We start from the raw sequence: 25,036 nt of genomic DNA, 5'->3' as shown, positions 1-25,036 counted from the left end.
CTATGTCATCTTTATAATCATGTTCAGTTTGATATTTCTTATCTCATAACTGTGATACTGTATGCATATTCACATATATTTTAATGAAAAGTCGCATCTTCTTTATTTGGTTATAAGAGTTTACTGATTTCGTAACTTTGATATTCGTATTCACAAGGCCGTTCCTGATGAGTATCTATCTTCTTCTTCTTCGTCTGCATCTTTTCCCACTTTTATCTGGGGTCGATGTTTCTGGCCAGTGTTCTCCATCTGCCTCTGTCCCACACTTCATCCCCGGTTAATCCCTTTGATCGAAGGTCATCCTTGATAGTCCATCCTCCTTCCCTTTGGTCTCCCTCTGCTTCTCGTTCCCTGTACATCCATTTCCATCACTCTCCTCCCAATATACTGTTCATCTCTTCTCATGACATGACCATACCACCTCAGTCTACTTTCTTGGATCTTATCTGATAGTTTTCTAACTCCTGTGGTACTCCTAATTACTGTACCTTATTCCGTATCTTATCTCTTCCGCATCTTATCTCATTCCGTATCTTATCTCATTCTGTATCTTATCTCTTCTTGTCAGGTTGAATACGAGATTCCAGATTCCTGGGTTGGCCGTGAGGTGAGATTCCGATGGGCATCTGGAAGTGAAGCCTCTGTCTGGTCTACAGATGGTAAATTACTTCAGGTAGGTTAATACTTTATTTTTATGTAGGGACAAGAGATCACTATGTGAGTGTAAAACCAGCAAGTTCTCTACGGATAAACATTTGAGGTTCCTCCTCCAAGTAGGACAGACCAGCCTTTTTTTAAGGAGAATGGGTAAGGAATTTCAAAACATTGTGTAACAGAAAATTAATGTAGAAATGATCAAAGTTTAATTTAGTTTTAAAAAGCATAAGGTTTATCCTTTTAGGGAGATTTTCAGAAAGTTGTTTTGTATTTTCTTATACAGATTTATTTCTTGATTTGAATTTTGATACTTAAACATGTTAACATCACTCGAGTTGTCCTGGTCAACAGCAGAATTATGAGATTGGTAACCCCTGATTGGATGAGATATTACTTGGGAAAAACATGAGCTTCTTTTTACTTGGTTTTGAAGAAAAAAAATCATATCAGGAAATTAAAGTCTTTTCATCTTCTGTTGGTGTCTTAGTTCATTACAAATCTGACTTTATTTTTTTATTAGTTTATTTATTAGAGTTGTCGTCTTATGACAGTTATCCTTATCATGAGGTACTGAAGTCTATTTTTCTCAATAGGGATTATCAACAGGCACAGGCCACCAAATGCGCCCTGACTACACCCTGACCAAGAGCTATGAAGGCGGGGCAGGACCATTGGTCTTATACATAGAGATGGCAGCCAATAGACTTTTTGGTGCAGGGGAAGAAGATGACATTGGTAGATATTTTAAATGTTCTATTGTTTCTTTCTTAAATAGGACTCAAGGTTACACAAGAAATCAGACAATCAGGCAGTAAGAGAAACTACCTTTTTCCATTGCACACAGAAGAACCACCGCAAGCTATTCTAAGTAAACCTTTCTCATGCTTTTTTAGCACCTTCTCCAATGACTTCTAAAATAAACATCTTCCCTATGTAATAAAGAGCAAATACGGTATCTGGTTATTTATACTGTATACTAGCGTATATATATATATATATATATATATATATATATTTATTTATTTATTTATTATATATATACAGTATATATATCAATATATATATATACATATATATATATATATATATATATATATATATATACAGTAATATATATATATATATATATATATATATATATATATATATATATATATATATATATACAGTAATATATATATATATATATATATATATACAGTAATATATATATATATATATATATATATATTTATATACAGTACATGTATATATATTTATTTATATATATACAGTATATATATATATACTGTATATACTGTATATATATATATATATATATATATATATATATATATATATATATATATATTTATATACAGTACATGTATATATATTTATTTATATATATATACAGTATATATATATATATATATATATATATATATATATATATATATATATATTTTTAAATATTAAACTTAGCCGGTGAATATATAATAGCTGCAACTCTGCGGCTCGACAGACAACATACTCAAAAAACTCGCGAGCGATCGCTATGCAGGTTGTGGGTGTGCCCACCAGCACCAACTGTCGGCCAGATACCACTCTCGGATGTAAACAAAACCTTCAATTCTTCTCTGTCGACGTTGACGACAAGACGTACTTATACTCGCTGTAGAACCTGGAGTTTTCCCATCATCTTTGGTGAAGTACTTTATTTTGGTTTGAGCTTTCGCAGTACAGGTGTTTTTCCTCAACATAAACTCTTGAACTCTTTATTGAATCGGATTATTTGTTGATGACTTGGATTGTTTTTGGAATTTTCTTTGACTAATTCAAAATGGCTGACCCTTCTCAAGTACCTAGGTTTCGAAAGTGTAATGCTAGGGACTGTAATAGGCGTCTTCCAAAGGCTTCTCTCGACCCTCATACTGTTTGTTCCAATTGTCGGGGTAAAACCTGTCAATTGGGAGATCGGTGTGAGGAATGCGTGGGCCTTTCGGAATTCAATTTTATCGAATATGATAAGTACACACGCAGACTAGAGAGAGATAGGGTAAGGAGAAGTTCTTCTAGGTCCGTAGATTTTTCCTCTCCACATGCCCCTGAACCTAATCCTTCCCCTGTAGTGGTTGTTCCTAACCCCCCTTCTAGCACTCAGGAACCGTCGATGCAAGACATGTTACGTGCTATCCATGCCTTGGGGGAGAGGGTTGAAGCGTTAGCAAGTGACCGTAATCAACTCATGGCTGACGTGAAGGAACTTAAGTGCCACAGTGCCACGGCGGAAAGTGGGAAAGTGATTAGTGCGCAAAGTGTTGTGAACAGTGTTGCGACCGAGGGTTCGTCTGTTCGTGCCTGTCGTTCACCTAGTCCGGGACCTCTTGCAAGCTCCCAAGTCCAGGGGAGAAGCAATGTCGTACGACTTATGGGTTCGAGAGGCCTTGATCAGCGAACAGACGTTCCCTCCTTGGTATCAGGCGTATCTCGTCAAGATCGCCCCTACCATAAGACGAGAGAGCCCATTTTTACCTCGTCGTCCGAAGGCGTTTCACGCAAGAAACCATGGAGCAAGGTTTCTAGGCCTTTGAAACGCAAGTCGGTCCCTTCAGGACAGGTCCAACGTCCCGGATGTAGTCATTGGGACAGTTCGGACCCGTTGCTGTCATCGAATGACTGCTCGCCGCCTAAGCAAGGCAAAGTTGTGCCGTCTCAGACGCTAACCCCGGCTGTTTCCGCACCCGTTACCGTAGACCCTAAATGGGTTATACTGCAGGACATGCAGTCTAAGCTTGCGTCCCTTATGGCAGATTACAACGCAGAGAAGGTTTCCGTTGAACCTAGCCGTTTATCTTATGGAGATCCTGGCCGTCAGCCACCCAAGCGTTCTGTTGTGCGTCCTGTTGACGTTGGTGTTGCCAGTTCACGTCAACCAGTTGAGGTTGTACCACACCCGATGCGGTCTCGTGTGGACTTTCAACCTAATGTGGACGTTAAGCAACTCACTGATGCGGCTGGTGACGTTCAGGACGTTCGCCAACCATCAGAGTTGACTTGTTTTGACGCGGTGCGTCAACCTCCGCAACCTAGAGTTGTTTTGACTGCACAACCCAGGCGGTCTAAGCAGTCTCGGGTGGACGCTGTGCGTCCTCACGCACCTGTTGTTGTTGTTGACAGTTCCCAGACTGTTCAGCAGTTTCAGGACGCTGCGTCCTGCTCCGTCACGTATGCACCAGTGCGGGCGGACACTGCGTGTCAAGCATTGCCTACCCCTGTGCTTGTTTCTCATCAGTTATCAGATGAGGAACTTTCGGATAAGGACGTTGCTGACCATCAGCCTGAGGATCATCCTTCAGATATTGATAAGCCTAGAGCAGTTCCGCCATCTATGGACTTTAAGAAAGTCATGCTCATCTTTAAAGAGTTGTTCCCTGAACACTTTGTCTCTGTGGCTCCTCGTTCGCCGCCGTCTGAGTTTGTTTTAGGCGTTCCTGCTGCCATGCCAGCCTTTACAAAACTCGTTCTCTCTCGCTCATCCAAGAGAGCTTTACGGCTGTTAGCCGATTGGTTAGAAACCAAGAGGAGTTTAGGGAAGACTTCCTTTGCCTTTCCACCAACTAAACTCTCGTCTAGATCGAGCGTCTGGTATGCCACGGGAGAAGTTCTCGGCTTGGGAGTTCCTGCCTCTGCCCAGGGCGACTTCTCAAGTCTTGTAGACTCTCCCCGCCGCCTAGCCATGAGACGCTCGAAGATTAGTTGGTCATCCTCAGACCTGGACCATCTACTTAAGGGCATCTTTAGGGCTTTTGAAGTTTTTAACTTCCTTGACTGGTGTTTGGGAGCTCTGAGTAGGAAAATCTCATCAGCCGATAGAGATGTTTCCTTACTCATCATGTCCTGCATGGATAAGGCCATCCGCGATGGATCCAACGAGCTCTCCGCCTCGTTTACGTCAGGAGTCCTAAAGAAACGAGAGTCTCTGTGCTCTTTTCTGTCAGCAGGAGTGACGCCCTGTCAACGATCTGAGCTACTCTTTGCCCCTTTATCTAAGTTCTTGTTTCCTGAACTTTTGGTTAAAGAAATTTCGTTGTCCCTTGTGCAGAAGGACACCCATGACGTGGTTGCGTCCTCGGCTCGCAAAGGGACCCCTTCGTCTGCCTTGTCTGCTAGACCTAGGATAGACACGCCAGCGTCCAGGTTTATTCCGCCCTTTCGTGGCAGAGCCCCCAGCAGGGGAAGTACTCGTGCCGAAGGAAAGAGAGGAAAGAGGAAAGGAACCAAGTCCTCGCGAGGCAGAGTCTGACTGCCCGCAGCTTCAGACAGCAGTAGGTGCCAGACTCAAGAACTTCTGGCAAGCCTGGGAGAAGAGAGGCGCAGATCAACAGTCTGTGAGGTTGCTCAGAGAGGGGTACAAAATCCCATTTGTACGCAAACCTCCTCTAGCGACGTCCCCCATAGATCTCTCTCCCAGGTACCGAGAGGAAGCAAAGAGACAAGCCCTGAAACTAGAAGTGTCTCTTTTGCTAGAGAAGGGAGCGGTGGTCAAAGTCTCGGACCTTCAATCACCGGGGTTTTACAACCGTCTCTTCCTAGTACCAAAGAAGACAGGAGGTTGGAGACCGGTGCTAGACGTCAGTGCTCTGAATATCTTTGTCACAAAGACAAAATTCACCATGGAGACCACGAATTCAGTTTTAGCAGCGGTCAGAAAGGGAGACTGGATGGTCTCTCTAGACCTAAGAGACGCTTACTTCCACATCCCCATTCACTCAGATTCCCAACCTTTTCTGAGATTTGTGTTCGACAATGTGGTGTACCAGTTTCGGGCCCTGTGCTTTGGCCTAAGTCCTGCTCCTCTCGTGTTTACGAGGCTTATGAGGAATGTGGCAAAATTCCTTCATTTATCGGGTATCCGAGCCTCCCTTTATTTGGACGATTGGCTTCTCAGAGCCTCGTCCAGTCATCGCTGTCTGAAGGATCTCAATTGGACTTTAGATCTGACCAAAGAATTGGGACTTCTGGTCAACTTGGAAAAGTCCCAGCTGATCCCATCCCAAACTATTCTGTATTTAGGGATGGAGATTCGCAGTCCAGTTTTTCGGGCTTTTCCGTCGGCCCCCAGAATAGATCAAGCCCTGCTCGTAATCCAAAAGATGTTGAAGAGAGAACGTTGCTCAGTCAGGAATTGGATGAGTCTGATAGGAACTCTATCATCCCTGGAGCAGTTTGTCTCGCTAGGAAGGCTACACCTCCGACCTCTGCAATTCCATCTAGCTTTTCACTGGAAAAAGGACAAGACGCTAGAGGCGGTCTCGATCCCGATTTCCGAAAAAGTAAAGACTTGCCTGAATTGGTGGAAAGACAATATCAGTCTACGAGAGGGACTTCCCCTAGCAGTTCAGAAACCAAACCACGTCCTCTTCTCAGACGCATCGGATTTGGGTTGGGGTGCGACACTGGACGGTCGGGAATGCTCAGGTCTGTGGACCTCAAGTCAGAGGAGCATGCATATCAACGGCAAGGAGCTTTTGGCAGTTCACCTGGCCTTGATAAGCTTCGAAAGTCTCCTTCTAGACAAGGTGGTGGAGGTCAACTCGGACAACACCACTGCCTTGGCGTACATTTCCAAACAAGGAGGTACCCACTCTCTGACACTGTACGAGATCGCAAGGGACCTGCTCATCTGGTCAAGAGATCGAGGCATATCCCTAGTGACGAGGTTTATCCAGGGCGACTTGAACGTTCTAGCAGACTGTCTCAGTCGGAAAGGTCATGTAATTCCAACCGAATGGACCCTCCACAAGGATGTGTGCAAGAGGCTTTGGGCGACTTGGGGTCAACCCACCATAGACCTATTTGCAACCTCGATGACCAAAAGGCTTCCAATCTATTGCTCTCCAGTCCCAGACCCAGCAGCAATACATATAGATGCCTTTCTCCTAGACTGGTCTCACCTAGACCTTTACGCATTCCCACCATTCAAGATTGTCAACAAGGTACTGCAGAAGTTCGCCTCTCACGAAGGGACAAGGTTGACGTTAGTTGCTCCCCTCTGGCCCGCGAGAGAATGGTTCACCGAGGTACTTCGATGGCTGGTAGACTTCCCAAGAAGTCTTCCTCTAAGAGTAGACCTATTACGTCAGCCACACGTAAAGAAGGTACACCAAAGCCTCCACGCTCTTCGTCTGACTGCCTTCAGACTATCGAAAGACTCTCGAGAGCTAGAGGCTTTTCGAAGGAAGCAGCCAGTGCGATTGCAAGAGCGAGGAGAGCTTCTACCATTAGAGTTTACCAATCGAAGTGGGAAATCTTCCGAGACTGGTGCAAGTCAGTATCTGTATCCTCATCCAGTACCTCTGTAGCCCAAATCGCGGACTTTCTCTTATACCTGAGAAGAGTTCGCTCCCTTTCAGCTCCCACGATCAAGGGCTACAGGAGCATGTTGGCTTCGGTCTTCCGGCATAGAGGCTTAGATCTTTCCAACAATAAAGATCTACAAGATCTCCTTAAGTCTTTTGAGACCTCTAAGGAACGTCGTTTGGCTACACCTGGATGGAATTTAGACATGGTCCTAAGATTCCTCATGTCAGACAGGTTCGAGCCTTTACATTCAGCCTCCCTGAAGGATCTCACTCTTAAGACTCTTTTCCTGGTGTGCTTGGCCTCAGCTAAAAGAGTCAGTGAGCTTCATGCCTTCAGCAAGAACATCGGTTTTTCGACAGAAAAAGCCTCTTGTTCTCTTCAACTTGGTTTCCTAGCCAAGAATGAACTGCCTTCTCGTCCTTGGCCTAAATCTTTTGATATTCCTAGCTTATCAAAGATCGTGGGCAACGAGTTAGAGAGAGCATTATGCCCCGTTAGAGCTCTTAAGTTCTATTTAGCTCGTACTAAGCCTTTAAGAGGTAAATCTGAAGCGTTATGGTGTTCGGTTAAGAAACCATCCTTACCTATGTCAAAGAATGCTTTGTCATATTTTATCAGATTGTTAATACGAGAAGCTCATTCACACTTGAGTGAGGAAGACCGATCTTTGCTTAAGGTTAAGACGCACGAGATTAGAGCTATAGCAACTTCCGTGGCCTTTAAGCAAAATAGATCTCTGCAAAGTATCATGGACGCGACCTTTTGGAGAAGCAAGTCAGTGTTCGCGTCATTTTACTTGAAAGATGTCCAGACTCTTTACGAGGACTGCTACACACTGGGTCCATTCGTAGCAGCGAGTGCAGTAGTGGGTGAGGGCTCAACCACTACACTTCCCTAATTCCATATCCTTTTAATCTGTCTCTTGAAATGTTTTTAATATTGTTTTTTGGGTTGTACGGAAGGCTAAGAAGCCTTTCGCATCCTGGTTGATTTGGCGGGTGGTCAAAGTCATTTCTTGAGAGCGCCCAGATTAGGGGTTTGATGAGGTCCTGTTGTATGGGTTGCAGCCCTTGATACTTCAGCTCCTGGGAGTCTGTCAGCATCCTAAGAGGATCGCTGGGCTCCGTGAGGAAGACAGACTTAAAAGGCAGAGTAATCGTCTAAGTCGACTTCCTTACCAGGTACCTATTTATTTTGGTTTTGTTATATTGATAACTGTCAAAATAAAAAAACTCTTAGCTTATACGCTGTAAACATATTAACTCTGGTCTCTACCCACCTCCTTGGGTGTGAATCAGCTATTATATATTCACCGGCTAAGTTTAATATTTAAAAATGATATTTTAATTATAAAATAAATTTTTGAATATACTTACCCCGTGAATATATAAATTAAATGACCCTCCCTTCCTCCCCAATAGAGACGCAGCGGGACGAGAAGAATTGAAGGTTTTGTTTACATCCGAGAGTGGTATCTGGCCGACAGTTGGCGCTGGTGGGCACACCCGCAACCTGCATAGCGATCGCTCGCGAGTTTTTTGAGTATGTTGTCTGTCGAGCCGCAGAGTTGCAGCTATTATATATTCACCGGGTAAGTATATTCAAAAATGTATTTTGTAATTAAAATATCATATTATATATATATATATATATATATATATATATATATATATATATATATATATATATATATATATATATTGTACCTATATCTATACTGTATATTTAAAATTTCTTTCCTGTCATGCGGAGTAGCAACCACACAGAAACAATAACCTCCAACAAATTGTCCAAACTGCTGTGTGGTTGTTAGGAAAGGTTAAATTTGTGTGTGCATGTATAGGCATATTAATCTAATTATTTAGCCTTCATTTTTGACTGGCTGCATACAGTACGTCATAGTTTGTGAGGTCTAGATTTCCAAATGAAAGAATTAGGTTTACTGTATTACTAATTCCTGATTCCCCGCTGCTCTTAGTTACCTTCTACACTGACACCATTTTCTGTTTAATATTAGCTCTTGTCTCAAATGCCTGTTCAATATACATTACAGTACTTTATTATACAGTACTGTATTTTAATTTTTTTTTAGTATCCCAACTCTGTTACTGAAGTTCTTAAGTTAAATATTTTTGTGCATGTATGTGATTTATTGTAGTAATTAGGGGATAAGGCTCTTATGACAGTTTATGTAGCTTGTACAAATTCAAGCTGTTTTAGGAATAGATGGCACAATCTCTCAGAAGAGATGTTCTTATCACTAAGAATAATAAGCCTAAAATGAACTTATGAATTAATCCTGTTATGATTGAATATTGTTGTAAAGTTATTCATTTTTAAAGATCAAGAACAAGAAAAATGGTCTGATTTTAAATGTCAAACATTAGATATTATTCTTCCTCTCAAAAACAAGAACAATGGTCTTATTTTAAATGTCAAACATTAGATGTTATTCTTCCTCTCAAGAACAAGAACAATGGAATAATTTTAAATGTCAAACATTAGATGTTATTCTTCCTCTCAAGAACAAGAACAATGGTCTTATTTTAAATGTTAAGCATTACACATTATTCTTCTTCTCTCTTGCAGCACCTCCTAATCCAGACAAATATTACACACTAACGAGGGCCGAGATTGCTTCTGTTGACACAGAGGTAAGAGTTGCACTAATTTATAGTTGATATTTAAGAATATAGAAAGTATATTTACTTAAATGTACTTTTAATAACAATTTAATGGGATAATGTTTGGCCTTCTTGAGGATTAAAGATCAAGTTTATAATTCTCAGGAAAGGTGATTATCATAAGTTAAAATGTGTATATGAAGAGCAGTGTATAAATTTGTATGCAAACTCTACACTTTACCTACTGTATCCTGTTCTTTTTTGGATGTTATTCATTACATTTCAATAACATATTTTCATTATGTATTTTTTTTTCTAAATTAATATTTTAGGTTCATCATAATTACTAGTAGGTGTATTTTTAAGGGAGAATTTAAACCAGACTTCAAGATGATTGCTTACCAGAGATAGGGACTGGAGAAATCTATGGTCATGCTCATAATACAGAGATGGGAAGTGTGGTAAATTGGGAAATTTCTGTATTAGCGTATACATAAAAATGAAAAATTCCACTTAAATAGAAAAGAGGGGAGAAAAAAAGTTATACTGTATGTTGGATATTATTCCTTTACTTTACTTACTTTGATGGCTGCTTTTCCAGTCCCATACAGCAGGGGAACCCCACTCTCTACAGGACCTTCACTGTCGTTTTACCTTGTTCGTTCAGAGTATTTGTCGTTTCATATCGCGTATTGTTCATTTACTGTTAAATCGTCACTGTCAAAGGCCTCATGAAATAAGAAAGTCTTCAGTTTCCTCTTGAAAGCCTTAATATCTGCAATCATTCGAATGTTTCTTGGGAGCTTATTATATATTCTCAGGGCCGCACACTTTCAAACAGTAGGCTAATAGTCGAGGCAGTACGTGGGAAGAATTTGTAAATTGTAGAAGAATATTGGATGGTGGGGACATTAGGCTCCTGCAAATTAAAATCTATGAGACTTTTAAGTTACTGATTTTTTTATGCTGGTAGGTGTACAAACTAACAAGGGATCTGGAGGTGTTGCATCAGATTGCCGATACGCTGATAGACCTCAATGACCAGCGTGGATACCAGGCACTTTACACCGCTAATCAGATGGTCAACAACATCATAGCTGGCAAAGACAGGTGAGAAAAGGCAGTTGAGACGAAGGACTACAATCCGTTGAGTTGTGGTCTTTTGTGTTATGATGGTAACTGTATTCTTTTTAATGTACAGTATTACTGTATGTGCAGTTACTTTTGTATATAGTTTAATTGCACAGTTATATATAGTTTCATTGCAGTGATATTTCTTTGTGTTCACTTACATTGGGAAGTTTCTATGCCCTGTAGTTACACACAATTATGTATAGTTTCATTGCGGTGATATTTCTTTGTGTTCAATTACATTAGGCAGTTTCTTTGCTGTATACAAGTACATTTCACAGTTACTTTGCTATGTACAATAGCAGTACATCATACAGTGACTTCACTGTGTACATTTTTTTCTTTTTTCTAATTACATAACATTACTTATGTAATTTATGAGGATCTTGTATATATTTATTGGTAGTTATCTATGAAGATCTTGTAGTGTTTGGCCTGATATTGGAGAATCTCCTTTAATGTACAGTACTGTATGCTATTAATATGGTACACTTTTATTCGTCAATTATCCTGACCTGCATTCCATGAAATGAAAATTACTATGAAATCTACTTACATTCTCCTTTAGGAGATTTGCCTTGTCATATTTAGATATTAAACTTAATTAATGCAATTTGATTAATTTACAATAAAGCTTTATGGTAAAACATAAATGTTAATGAATGGATTCAATAAAATATTATCTGTACCTGTAATTGCTAATAGCAATTTCATCTAATGAAATCTTTTTATTGGAACCTGCATTACCAGTATGAAATTCTTGAAGAGGGCTCTTTCTAAACCTTATGGAGTTGATATTTGTCATGGAGGATATGTATTGCTCTAAATCTTGTCCAATATAGTACAAAACAGAATAAAAAATTGACTTGTGATCTAACAACAAAACTATTCATGTTTACTCTTAGTAACTGTTAAGGCCAAGATTATACTATTAACATTTAGTAAATGTAGATATTTTGATATGATTTTATACATCTTTATTCTTAATAATTGTACGGTAATATGATTTTGGGATTTTTTAATGCTTTTCTTGTAATATTACGTGAATATCTGTGGCGGGCTGGCGTAAAGCCAAATACAGTACTGTAAAATGGCTTAAACTCTGTTTTTAATGTTCCATACATTATTTTTGACAAACGACGTATAATGAAAAAAAGACCTAATTCGAAACGACATAACCCGAGGTATACAGTACCTGTACTGTACTGTCTTCATGTTCATTTTTAATATGTAGGCTACAGTCATTGTTAATTCAAAGATTTTTCTTACAGCGAGGCAAGTGCCTTGGCAGATGCTTATTTCAAGAAGGGTAATGGGGAAAGAGTTCATCAATTAGCTGCAATTGGCAACTGCCACATTGACTCAGCCTGGCTGTGGCCCTATTCAGAGACTAAGAGGAAAGTTGGTAGGAGTTTTTCCGCTCAAATCAAACTAATGGAGGATTATCCTGATTTTATCTTCGTTGCCTCACAGGTATGGGATGGACATCATTATTGTACGTCTTGTAACTGTACTTTTTGTACCTTTACTGATGTGAGAGTAGTTATGAGATAGCATGATAAGATACAACTCAGATGTTCAGGAAATCCAGGGCATGCTTCTGAAGGGCGCCATCCATCGGGTCCCCATCACCTCCGCGGGGTTTCTCAGTTGCCTCTTTAGGTAGAGAAAACCTTGTGGGGTTGGAGACCAGTAATCGATCTCTCAATGGTGTTTCAAGTTATAAAAGATCCCATGAGAAGCATAATATAATATGGCAATGTTGTTATAAAATATTCCACATAATCACTACTTTAGAGTAAGTAAAATGTAAAGTATAAAAAGCATTTCTTTGTATAGATACAGAAGACTGTCAACAAACCTAACTGGGATTAGTCCCCAAAAACTGCATGAAGGCTGGATAGGATTTTTATATATTTATGAGAAGTGTACACATTGATTGATCCAGATACAATACCCCATTGTATGATGTATGTTATACAGATATCTGTATTGAAACTAAGGTCTCAGGGGGATATTGTAATTTCATCTGATATAAATTTCCAGGCCCAGCAATGGCAGTGGTGTAAGGAATACTACCCAGAACTGTACGAACGTATTAAGGCAAAAGCTGCCGAGGGAAAGTTCCTTCCAGTGGGCTCTGCATGGGTGGAGATGGATGGTAATATCCCCAGTGGAGAGTCCTTCATCAGACAGTTTCTGCACGGACAGAGGTTCTACCAAAAGGAACTTGGTGTTTTGTGCAAAGAGTTCTGGTTACCAGATACCTTTGGATACTCTGCCCAGATTCCAGCCTTGATGAAGGTATGTTGCTTCTTAATAATAATTACAATCTTGACTTAACATAATCAAAGTAGGCTCTTTATACTGTAGTTAGTCCATTAAAAGAATATTGAGGAAATGTACAAGTAAATTAGATTGTTTGAAAAATTATATAAGAAAATAAGTTCTTGTCATTATATTTCTTATGAACACTATATGATTCTTGCTAGAAAATTTAACTACATTTACAGATTATCTCAAAAGGGAATCTCTTATTATACATTTTTTTATATCACAAGAACCATTGTAATTGGAAGCTAACAGCTACGTTTATCATATCAAACAGCACATGGGCCTTTCAAGATTCCTTACGCAGAAAATGAGCTGGAATCTCGTCAACAAATTCCCTCATCATAACTTCACCTGGGAAGGAATTGACGGTAGTACTGTCCTGGCTCATTTCCCTCCTGGGGACTCTTACACCATGAGCCTGAAGTAAGTTTTGCTGAGCTTTCTCTTGTCTGTCACTTTGCTTGAGTCAAAAGGGATTTTTAACTTTAGACCTAATAAATACCAAGGCATGACGGAATCCTCGCTTTCCTGTAATTGAGAAGTACTATACATTTAATTTCGAGAGTATATCTACAAGTACCCTGTATTAGAATTATAATAAATATCGGATTAATATTTCGAAAATTCCAATGCCAGGTTGTCAGACTAGACATTTGCAAGCCAATCATATAACCCAAATATATATTCTTCAAGTGTATGCCTAAAAAATACCAAAGTTAAATGAAAATTTTAATTTTTTTGCTGATTAGTGATTATTAAAATACAGGTATTAAACCAAATCAGCTACAAATAGTTAAAAGTAAAAACTCTTTCATTTATAGTGTTGATGAAGTTGTCAGGACCGAGACAAACCTTCAAGACAAAGGGCGAGTTGGAACTTCAGCCTTCTTATTTGGCTATGGGGATGGAGGTGGAGGTCCTACTCAAGACATGTTGGAACGTGCCGCCAGGATCAAGGATTCCGATGGATGTCCAAAGTAAATTCATAGGATAACTTTATTTTTTTCTGGATTTTGATGATTTAAAGGTGTCGTTGAATTTAAAAGTATACCCTGTACAATAATTAAATCATCTGGTTAAGAGATGTTAGTACAGGTAATGTGTAAATTAAAGTTGCCTATATGGCATGTGATTGTGAAAATTACTTGTACCAAGAAATTAAGTGCTTTTAAATCTCTAATATATAGTATGAGGGTAAGGAGAACTAGGGATTTATGTTGGAATAGAGTAATCTAGTTTTCTTTCTTTCCAGGTCAATTTAATTGACAATATTTAAAATATCTTTCATCTTTTGTTCATCTTCCGTTGTCTTATATTGACTCTTGCAGAAAAGAAAAATTTGGATTCCTTATTCAAGAGATTAATTTTAAGAAAAGTTAAACAATTACCACTTTTATCCATTGTTCTCCAGTTTATCCAATACATTGAATGAACAGTTTCTGCAAAGAATTAAATTTTCGGTAATACAGTATTATTTCATTAAAGCTAGTGAACATTCATGTTGAGTACTCCGAAGTAATCATGAATATTTAATTGATATAGATTACATTCCTAGAAAATACTGTTTGTTCCGTAACTGAAATACAAACCACGCTATTTACATTGGGTTTACCTTTTAGCGTAGCTGAAATGGCGAGCCATTAGAATTTAACGAGGGTGTATTACCCCCGCGCTAGTTAGCAGGGGGGTAGGGGAGTGGTAGCTAGCTACCCCTCCCCCCCCTCACACCGATGAATTGCTTCACTTTCACTTTTGGCTCGGACATGGACAGACGTCTCTGTCTTTGTCCTCGCTTGGCAGCCATTGTTTGTTTTGTCTTTACTTAATCACTTACTTTTCTTTTACTCAGTATATATGTAAACATTTTCCCATGTTTATGTATATATTTGAGTATAGAAATCAGTAAGTTTCCTTTTCAGAGTTTGTGCTTGTGTGTGTAGTGTACGATATCTCTGTGGAGCCATCGGCAGTTAGGCCACCATGGTGTAATTTCATGGGTCGCGATCGAGTTTGACTTCGGTCTTTCTCTCTCTCAAAATACTGTACTGTATTTGAAGAACATGGTACAAGTTAGTTTAAAAGATGACTGGGTATAGCTTCAGTAACAGCCCTCTTTACGTCGGTTTAGCCTACGTAGAGTCCGATTTTGTCACTCATCCTTTACGTATTAAATACAAAAATTAAATCCACTTTACATAGTTTTTCCCCTATCATATGGCCGATTCTATTTCGTAATGATTAAGTGCTGAACTGTACAGTACTCTACTTTATCGTTAATAAGAAGTTTATCATCAAATGTATTGATGAAAAACATCCCCTTTTTGTACTCAATTCATTAATGGCCATATGCCAGCTTGTGCTATTAATCCCCAATAAGGTGTATTTGCAACTTGCTCAAGGTTCCAAGTTCCAGGCTACTCGTCACCCACTCCACAACGGGACACTGCTAGATGTATTGGTGCAAAACATTCCATACTATGGTGTAGTAGTAGTAATTCTGTAGTAGAGGAACAGATTTACTATTGCAGTAACTCTTAGTATTACCTGGTATTCTTCACTTGCATAGTAAAAACATAAACTGATTTAATCTCTACAATGGTCTCCCCCAAAAAAGGGAAAGTATTGATGAGACATTTTTTTCATTCCTCAGGTTCAATATAACGAGCCCAGATGCCCTTTTCACAGAGCTAGAGAAAGATCAGCACAACATGTGCCGGTGGGTGGGTGAGCTCTTCCTGGAGTTGCATAATGGAACTTACACATCGCAGGTGAAAATAAAAGATTTTCTCATTGTTTGTGACTGTGAGGAAGTGATAAATAGAAAAAGATTAGATATTTTAATGCTGGACATATTTTGCCCAATATTCTTAGCTTTGTGTTATCACCATCCACTTTATTATGATAGTTGAATAAGGTTGTATACCAGGCATTTGATTTCTCATCATTACTATTATTACTGATATTGTTATTACGGTATTCCCCACCTTTTGTTATTTATTATTTGTGATCCATTAGTTTTTGTTGAATATATCTTTAGGGAAATAACTGTACAAAAACATCAAATAATTGTATATTAGATTCAGATTATTATTATTATTATTATTATTATCATCATCATCATCTTTCGTCTTAAAGGCAGCGATGAAAAAACTATGCCGGAAAGCAGAATTCCAGTTTAGAGACGCAGAATTCCTTCTCTCAGCTGCTATTGGGATCAAGGGTCCTGAAGCGACTTCCTTGCTCCAAGAGTAAGTAACATTGCCAATTATTAAAGGAAAAGAAATGTTTGTTTATATTTAATGGAAGGGTAGAACACTAATATATCATCAGTCAACTTTGCTTATTAATGTTTATAAAAAAAACTTCGTTTGGTCTTTATATCTTTAGTGAAACGACATGATGTCTCTTTGTAGGAGGTTAATATCAACAACATTTATTGATCCTCCCAAGTGTGATCAACAGTTTTCTCCTTTTGGATTGGTTGAATTCTTATATTATATTTTTTTTACAGTATATAATGTGAAAATTCTTGAACCCTGATTTTCAATTCAGAAAATTTTTAATGTAAAATAATTATTTTAATGCTGCCAAAAACTACAGAGGAGTAAAACTCTTGAAACAATGAGACAAGAATACTAATGCTGATTTTTTTGTGAAAGAAAATATTAGAATCTATTTATCTATCTATCTATCTATCTATCTATCTATCTATCAATCATCATCTGTAGCTTGTCCATTGCTGGACAAAGGCCTCAGACATGACCTTCCACTTATATCTATTTATGATCTTTCTATACCAGTCCGTATGTATATAAGCCACGTACAGTATACTCTATAATATCAAATTTAGAAATTAAGAATGTTTCAAAAAATACATTAAACATTTCTTCTAGAAGCCAAGGATATGCCCCTAACTAATGAAGCAAGCTCTTCAATTTGCTTCTTTTCAATACCTTATGAAGTCTAATCCTTCTGTCATCAATTTTTCCAGCTCCCTTGCCCTGCTGGACCCATCCTGGAAGAAAGTGTTACTGAACCAATTCCATGACGTGCTTCCAGGGTCGGGTATCGGCCTCATTTACCCAGAGGCCGAGAGGTACTACAATGAAGCGATTGATGCAGCGGATACAGTCTGGGAAGCATCTGCACAACTGCTGTTTGGTAAAAGATATTGATTTTATCTCCATAAGTTTTTTCATTACAGTAGCTTTGCTTATTTCATCAATTTTATTATTTATTTTTTATTTAAATCTTATTATTGATATAGCTTTTAGTGATCCAAATTGACTGAAATCGTCTGAAGTTCATTGATTATAAATTTTTTAGGATAATGAATTAATTTTGTTTGTACTCCATTGTGTTAAGTCAGTTTGAAGTCTTAACAAAATATAAAAATTTTACGTGGTAGTGGTTAAATGAGAGGGAGAGACAAGTTCTTAGCAGCAGCCATTTCATTAATTTTTCTCTAAGCAAATTAATGTTTTCACCAATGGATGTCATTCTAATTAATGAGACCAATTGAATCATTCATGTTTTTATTCAGGTTTTCACATTTACAATTAACAAATATTGATAATAGCCTTTGTGGCTTACTTCAGGAGAGTATTGGGTTTTATCAGAAGCTTTGATTAATTCTAATAATTTATTTATTTAATCTTTTAAATCCCATCATATTTCACATTTGGATGTTATTGAATGTAAGTGCTGTGATTGGTTTTATAGGTTGAAATGATACTAAATAGTGTGAGCATAAGGATATGGTTGATTGATTTATATCATATAGTGCTGAATGGCCTTTGATGCCCTAGTGCTTGGCTTGAAGCCTAAATTTTAAAATCCAAATCATTACTTCAGGAAGTGAAGAAATCACAACACCAGTAGCGTTCAACACCCTTCAGTGGCCACGACAGGAAGTAGTCACCGTGGAAGTTGCAAAGGATAAAAGCCTAGTTCCACAACACATGCTTATTGAAACCCCACCACTTGGATATGCTGTCTTGCAAGACACGCCTCCAGCACAGCCTGTGACAGTTGGTAAGTGGCTTCAACAAATGCCCTGCAGAGGCTTGTAGGAATCCTAATGCATAGTAAATAATTATAGACAGCAAATACTGTACTGTGTATCATTTTATGCTATTGAACATCAAACAAAATAGTCTTGATACAAAGTAAGCATATGCAAGGCCATTGCTTGAGTCATTTATTTTCTCTCTGTAGCTCAAGAGGGAGACTTGTATATCCTGGAAAACAGTTTTCTGAAAGCTAAAGTTGACTCCAAGGGACAAGTTGTGAGTCTGTTAGCTGCTGGGGACGATCGCGACTTCTTTGCGGAGTCGGTCGTCTCTTCATCCGGAGAGGAAATAAGGCATGGTAACCAGTTGGTGATCATGGATGATGAGCCGGTCTACTGGGATGCATGGGATGTTATGGACTACCACCTGGAGACACCCAAAGTTATGAATGCGTCCGATGTAAGAACAGTAATCTGCACATACTTTATATTACATGATAGAATACTGTATGTTGCTTATGAAGCATTGAATATAAAAATGCATTTGATATAAGTTTATTAGCTGTAAGAATATTTTATTTGAGATTGTTGGCTGGAAAAAATTTTAGTTACTAATTTAGTGCTTGATAAGGATACATTGCTTATGAATTTATTAATGCAAAAATATTTTAAATATTAATTTAATTGGTATTCAAATTTATAGGATTTTCAGTTTTATTAGGTACAAAAATATTTTAGTGTGATATTAATCGGATTTGAAATATATAACAGTTCATTTTGTTTTTAAAGTTAACTATTGACCTAGAAATGGTAGCCTTGTGATAAATCATTTGCAAATGAAAAGAATGGTAATTTGAGTGCAACAAAAACTAGGAAAATGTTATTTCTAATTATTTTGAGGAAATGATGATATATCACCTCTTCGAGTAATTTAGCATTCCTGACAAATATGTACTGAAGATAGTTCGTGCAATCATTCCTATAAGCAGAGGATTTCTAATGATTCAGCTCTTAGTTCATACGTGAAAACCATTGGGATAATGAAGTAATGCATTTACTCAATGATCCTCATCTTATCAGAGATGCTTTACTCATCAACTACATTAGTTTGATTGTTTTTTTTTTCTTGGTTACCCTTGTAGATGTGATGAACTTTGTATTCCTTAAATGGATGGTATTTGTAAAGGAAAATTTAGTTTAGCCTAGAAAATTTGGAATTACTGGTTTCTGTGGGATAACAAGTTCTTATACGGTCTTGTTTATTCATTTGAATGTAATAGATTAAGTCGAGGAGCTACTTCTACAATCTTAATTATATGAACTATACAGTTAAAAAGGACTATGGTGAGCACAAACAAAAAGTTTTTATACATTGGAGCTGATATAGTTGTAAATTGTTAGTGGTCTGTCACCCTCTTGCAGTCATGTTTTCCATCATATTTGATTCCCTTTTTGTCTGGGTGGAGTAAAATAAATTTACCTGCATTTATATTACTGTATAATATTAGTATTATCATAAGTGTTGCTATTTGGAGTGAGTCCTTCCTGCTGCTCCTCATTTCCTTTGTTATAGTGGTCCCTTATTTTATAAATTGTAGTTTATAATAATTTTTGGTATCTGTAGTTCTGTTTCATAAGAAATGTATGTTTGAAGAGTCAAGTCTAGAAGTTATCTGTAATTTATTAATTTTCTTCTCTTTTTAGAGTTATGAAAGCAGGTTAATGAAAAGACTCATCCAGAGAATATTTCTCATGAACAAAACCAAAGACATGATAAATATTTTCTCAAAAGGCTAAGCAAACAAAATTTGATACTTCAATCATCAAATTTACTCTAGTAATACTTTTTTTTTTTTTTTTTTTTATTCCAGTCAGCATTTGAGGTAACAGACGTAGCAATAATTGAATCCGGCCCTCTGGTGGTCAGGTTGAGATTCAGTCTGAAAATCAGCGAAAAATCCAACCTTACCCAAGACATTGTGTTGACGGCTGCTTCCCCTTACCTTACCTTTGAAACTTCTGTTGACTGGTATGAGAACAGGAAATTCCTGAAGGTAGGTCATTTAACTTAACTTGTTTGCACACATTCAAAGGTCACCTTACATTCAAATTTACAATTTAAAGGTATTATTCTTAGTTACAGTTACAGGTTTTTTTCTATGTCTGCATGGAAGTACCTGTATTTTTTTTTTTAATATTTTAATGAATGTTAATCACAGATTTACCTGAAAATTAATCATAGATTTACCTGAAAATTAACTTAAGTATTCTTAACTTGATATTGAATGTCTTTCAAATTCTAGTTCAACATATTTTACATTATTAATTCATCTGTAACTTTTTGTTCCTGAAAAAATAGTAAATTTTATCACAAATCTTCATTTGTTTCATTTTTGTAGGTCTTATTTGACCATAACGTCTTCACAAGAAACGCATCTTTCGACATTCAGTTTGGTCACTTGGAGAGGGCAACTCACATGAACACTTCCTGGGATTCTGCAAGATATGAAGTCTGTGGACACAAGTAGGCATTTCCTTAATATTTTGTTTTGATTTTCTCATTCTTTATATATTAGTGTATGCTTTACAATCCCAATTAGATAAAGAGGAGGTATGATATAATGGGTTAACTACTACACTTTAATTGTTCAATGGCTACTTTCTTTTTGGTAAGTGTAGAAGAGACTCTTTAGTTATGATAAGAAGCTCTTCTAGGAGAAATCACTCAAAATCACAGCATTGCTCTCTAGTATTGGGTAGTGCCATAGCCTCTGTACCATGGTCTTCCACTGTGTTGAGTTGGAATTCTCTTGCCTAAGAGTACTCTCAGGCACACTATTTGATCTGTTTCCTTATTTCTTTTCCTCACTGGACTATTTTCCCTGTTTGAACCAGTGGGTTTAGAGAATCCTGGTAGTGATAATGTGCACACACAAACATATACTCACTAAACACACAGGAATTACAAGTTTTAAGTGTGTCTTGAGCCGACTCTTACCCCTTTACATAGACAACTGTAACATTAGAAACTGATTACCCTTTGCTGATGTGTAGTCTTTTCATTTCTCTTCATGTGAGTAGTGGCACATGATGGATAGTATCGAAATGATATCCATGTACACAGCTCCCTAGTATTCTATGAATGTGTGAATAACCACTTATTTGTATAATTTTTTAATTTAGGAATTTAGGAAAAAAATACACATAAATCTGAGAGTATTATGTGGTTGTTCTGTCTGTGTTTTAAACAGGAGAAGAATTAGAGGAGCTGTGGGTTAATTTGTACAATAATTGGGTAGATTTAGAAATGAATAAATCTATTCCTTGCTTAGCTTTCTTAATAGTTTTATAAAGCTTACTTCAACATTGATAGAACAGTATTAGAGTTCATCACTAAGCTCTAATAAGCAGGCCTTGGGCCAGCATGTGTTCTTCACCTTACAGAATTCTATGTTTTTGAAATAGTAACCTTAACAGCACAAGTAGTGGTTTTCAAGAACAGCCTGTAAAATGAGAGGCTACTTATTTTTGTCTCCTTACAAGGTGGTGTGATGTCAGCGAACCAGACTGGGGAATGGCAGTCTTGAATGACAGCAAATATGGCTGGATGACGAGAGGTCAACATCTCACTCTCTCTCTCCTGAAGTCGCCAAAAGCTCCTGACGATACCTGTGATATGAAGACCCACCTCTTCAAGTATGGTCTCATGCCTCACTTAGGTAAGCTGAAAAGTTGTAAAGTAGATATTGATACATTTGCATATTATATTGTAGGGAAAGTCTTGGTGGACTTAAATATTCATGACATCAGTGTGATACATTAAATGCTCAATTATCTAAAATTTTCATATGTTGGAGTAAAATGCATTACTGTAGTACAAAATACTGTACCTTTTAGTATAAAGATGAATAATATTAACATAAGAAAATAGTAGATTTTTATTAAGTGCAAATGGAAGAATTTAGCTTAAATATTCAGACAGCTAATGAGAGCCATATTAGAACTGTAAAGATGGTGAAAACCTATTGATCAGAGCAGGTAATCAGTTTAAAGAGGAGCTTAAGATTTTAATAGAATTTTTTTTTCTTTTTTTTTTCTTTTTTGTAGAAAAATCCTCCATTTCCTAGAAAAAATAGTTTGCACACAATTTTTTTTTCCAAGAGAAATGCTATACAGTATTGATCTGCTTCAAAAATTGTTCTTCATGAGTATAGTTTTCCAAAATATTCTTGAACACTTTAGAAATTTTGTTCAGTTAAGTGTTAGAATTAACAGTTTATATCAGAATATAGTGAACTGTATCATAAATCTGTTATTACAAAATAGTTGTACAGTATTTTATTTTATCGAAGCAAAAGTGGACGTTTTCTTGTCTACATTTATCTAAAAGGAAAATATTTATCCACAAAAGTAAATAAAATCTTTTAGAAAAACAATCTGTTGGAATTGGATTTTTGTTATTACTTTTTATCTGTATGGTACTCCACTTTACGTTCTGATTTTGATATGTGAAATTCCAGAAATTTTATTAATTAGTCAAATTAGCTCCTTTATATTGTACCAAATAATTCACTTCATGTTTCTTCTTGCAGGAACGGTTGTTGAGGCAAATATCGTACAACGTGCATACGAATTCAACAACAATCTCCGAATTCTTTCTCTTCCGAAAACCACAACAGACACTATGTATGAAAATGTTTTATCCTACCCATATTTATTGTTGTCATTATCATATTTTTTCATATCATTGCTTGCAAAAGTCACATGTTCAGCACTAGAAACCCAATTGCTCCAGGAATGCCAAGTCCATATTAGCGCAGATAGAACTTCATGATAATAATATCAACTCCTTTGATTTAGTTATTAAAAGGATTTAGAAACTGACGCTAGGGATTTACTACTATACTACTGTGAAATATAAGGGTTGTTGCTTGGTAACTGCCAGACTGGGGTTCGAATCCCGCTCAAACTTATTACAGTAGTTCCTTTAATGTCTGCAACCTCATCATCATTGTGGGCTAAATATGGGGCATTTGAGGAAGCCCTTGGTCTACCTGTTGAGTCATCAGCAGCCATTGTCTGGCCTTCCTTGGCCCTAGCTTGGGTGCTAATAATATGTATAGGGTATATGGTCACTCTCAAGGGCATTGTCCTGCTAGCTAGGGCAGTGTCACTCTCAGTTGCCTACGCCATTCATGAGCGGCCTTTAAACCTTAAGTGGCATACCAGTTAATGCATATAATGTACTACACTAAATCAAAAGTGATTAATTCAACTCTTATCACACAGGCCTCAGTGGTCATTGGGAGACTTTGATAAAGAAGGCATCGTTCTCCATACAATCAAACCAGCCGAAGATGGGTCTGGCGATGTTGTGCTGAGAGTCTTTGAGTCCCGAGGAGCAAAGAGCAAGACCACGTAAGTCGAATTTAAACTTGAAACTGTCTGGAAGCCATTATCTATATTTATTCCTAAATACTTAATACATGTCATGCCTTTAGACTGGATTTATAAAAAAACATTCTGAAGACTAATGGATAATAGATTCATTACGGTATGGCTTTAAATTGCTATAATGTATTGAAGGGATATTATGAATATTGTATCCTAGTTATTCAATACTGTATTTTGATTATAATATCTCTCATAGCAGTTCAATTCACATTAGGATTTTTCAGTTGTTATCATCAGCATTCCCTCCATAATACTTACTGTCAATTTCCTTTTACAGGTTGCACCTTAATCTACCTATCACAGATGTCTTGGCCTGCGGAGGAATGGAGGAAGCCTCAGATAAGGTTCCTTTCACACAAGATGGCGGGGTGACTTCCATCCCTCTGAGCCTCACACCCTTTGCAATCAAGGCCCTCCGATTAAAATTCTGAAGCAGTAAGATATTGTGAACTATATTTTCTCTGAAGGAATATATATATCTGATGCCTTTAAGTGTTTTCAGTAGAATACCAAACATTGAAGGACTTATAATTGTTGTCAGTAGAATACTAAACATTGAAGAACCTATAATTATTGTCAGTAGAATACTAAACATTGAAGGACCTATAATTATTGTCAGTAGATTACTAACTATTCTATTATTGTATATTTAGTTCTCTAGATCTATTGACATTTGATATCTCCTAAGCTCAGCTGAGAAGGGTTCTTGTTTCCTTGTGTATATAAAAATGTAAAATCGATTACTTTCATCGCCTAACATAAATGTTCATCTATCTGTGATTACATTTGACAGTGTTTTAGCTCTTTGAAAACAATTAATTAGTTACTGTATAATACTTTCAATAATAATTTAAGCTTTATATTTTTATCAACATCTATTGATATTGCTAAAATATGACATTGAGAAGTTATTTTGGTGAAATTAGTGTTTTTTTTATCGTCATACATTATACCTTCCAATCCAAATATAAAGTCAAGTGATAGCCTCTCGGGTAACAAATATAAATAAAATGCACATTTCATCCTATTAAATGCCAACAATTCTTTCTCAACATCATGAACAAATTGAATTTCATTGGGTTAGGATATTTTAAGCTTTTTACAATCAGCACTTAATTCAGGCTGACATTTAAAACATTTAACAAGCAACAGTTTCTACTTTAGTCAGTCGTGTGTATTCAAATTTACCTTTTAGTGATAATGAAATTATGGTACCTCATAGGCCTTAGATCTACTGTATTTGACGAGTCGTTATCCTAATTATCTGTAACCAATTCTTTTTAGCAGAGGTTACAATCTTTAAAAAGTCAACCACATAAAAATCTGTACACTTCTAGCCTTGCATGAATAATTATTTGTTCCTATGTAGATATAGACCTTCATCATTCATTGGAGGTAGCTCTGACGAAGATTTTTATGACCAGATTGAAGAATTATTGTTAGGCAGCCTCATGGACTTCATTGTGTTGATGCTATCAGG

At 37.1% G+C, this 25,036-nt stretch overlaps 1 protein-coding gene across 2 annotated transcripts in view; it reads left to right on the top strand.

Annotated features, from left to right (window-relative positions):
* The window catches only part of LOC137621602 (alpha-mannosidase 2C1-like), a 42,140-nt gene extending 17,664 nt beyond the window's left edge, over positions 1-24,476 (top strand). For both annotated transcript variants that reach the window (XM_068352022.1, XM_068352021.1), the window contains exons 4-22: positions 569-673; positions 1,251-1,392; positions 9,592-9,656; positions 10,600-10,736; positions 12,029-12,230; positions 12,804-13,061; positions 13,366-13,514; positions 13,913-14,068; positions 15,742-15,859; positions 16,227-16,339; positions 17,083-17,252; positions 17,946-18,125; positions 18,309-18,562; positions 19,974-20,156; positions 20,502-20,626; positions 21,646-21,821; positions 22,695-22,788; positions 23,392-23,520; positions 23,834-24,476. In XM_068352022.1, coding sequence (XP_068208123.1) covers positions 569-673; positions 1,251-1,392; positions 9,592-9,656; positions 10,600-10,736; positions 12,029-12,230; positions 12,804-13,061; positions 13,366-13,514; positions 13,913-14,068; positions 15,742-15,859; positions 16,227-16,339; positions 17,083-17,252; positions 17,946-18,125; positions 18,309-18,562; positions 19,974-20,156; positions 20,502-20,626; positions 21,646-21,821; positions 22,695-22,788; positions 23,392-23,520; positions 23,834-23,987 — 2,910 coding nt within the window. In that variant the 3' untranslated portion in view covers positions 23,988-24,476. The remainder of the gene's footprint in view (positions 1-568; positions 674-1,250; positions 1,393-9,591; positions 9,657-10,599; positions 10,737-12,028; positions 12,231-12,803; positions 13,062-13,365; positions 13,515-13,912; positions 14,069-15,741; positions 15,860-16,226; positions 16,340-17,082; positions 17,253-17,945; positions 18,126-18,308; positions 18,563-19,973; positions 20,157-20,501; positions 20,627-21,645; positions 21,822-22,694; positions 22,789-23,391; positions 23,521-23,833) is intronic.
* The last annotated feature ends 560 nt before the right edge of the window (positions 24,477-25,036 follow it).

The sequence above is a fragment of the Palaemon carinicauda genome, chromosome 28 (assembly GCF_036898095.1).
Source record: "Palaemon carinicauda isolate YSFRI2023 chromosome 28, ASM3689809v2, whole genome shotgun sequence".
NCBI lineage: Eukaryota > Metazoa > Arthropoda > Malacostraca > Decapoda > Palaemonidae > Palaemon > Palaemon carinicauda.
The sequence above is the reverse complement of the archived record's forward strand: the minus strand, read 5'-3'. Positions and strand labels throughout refer to the sequence as shown.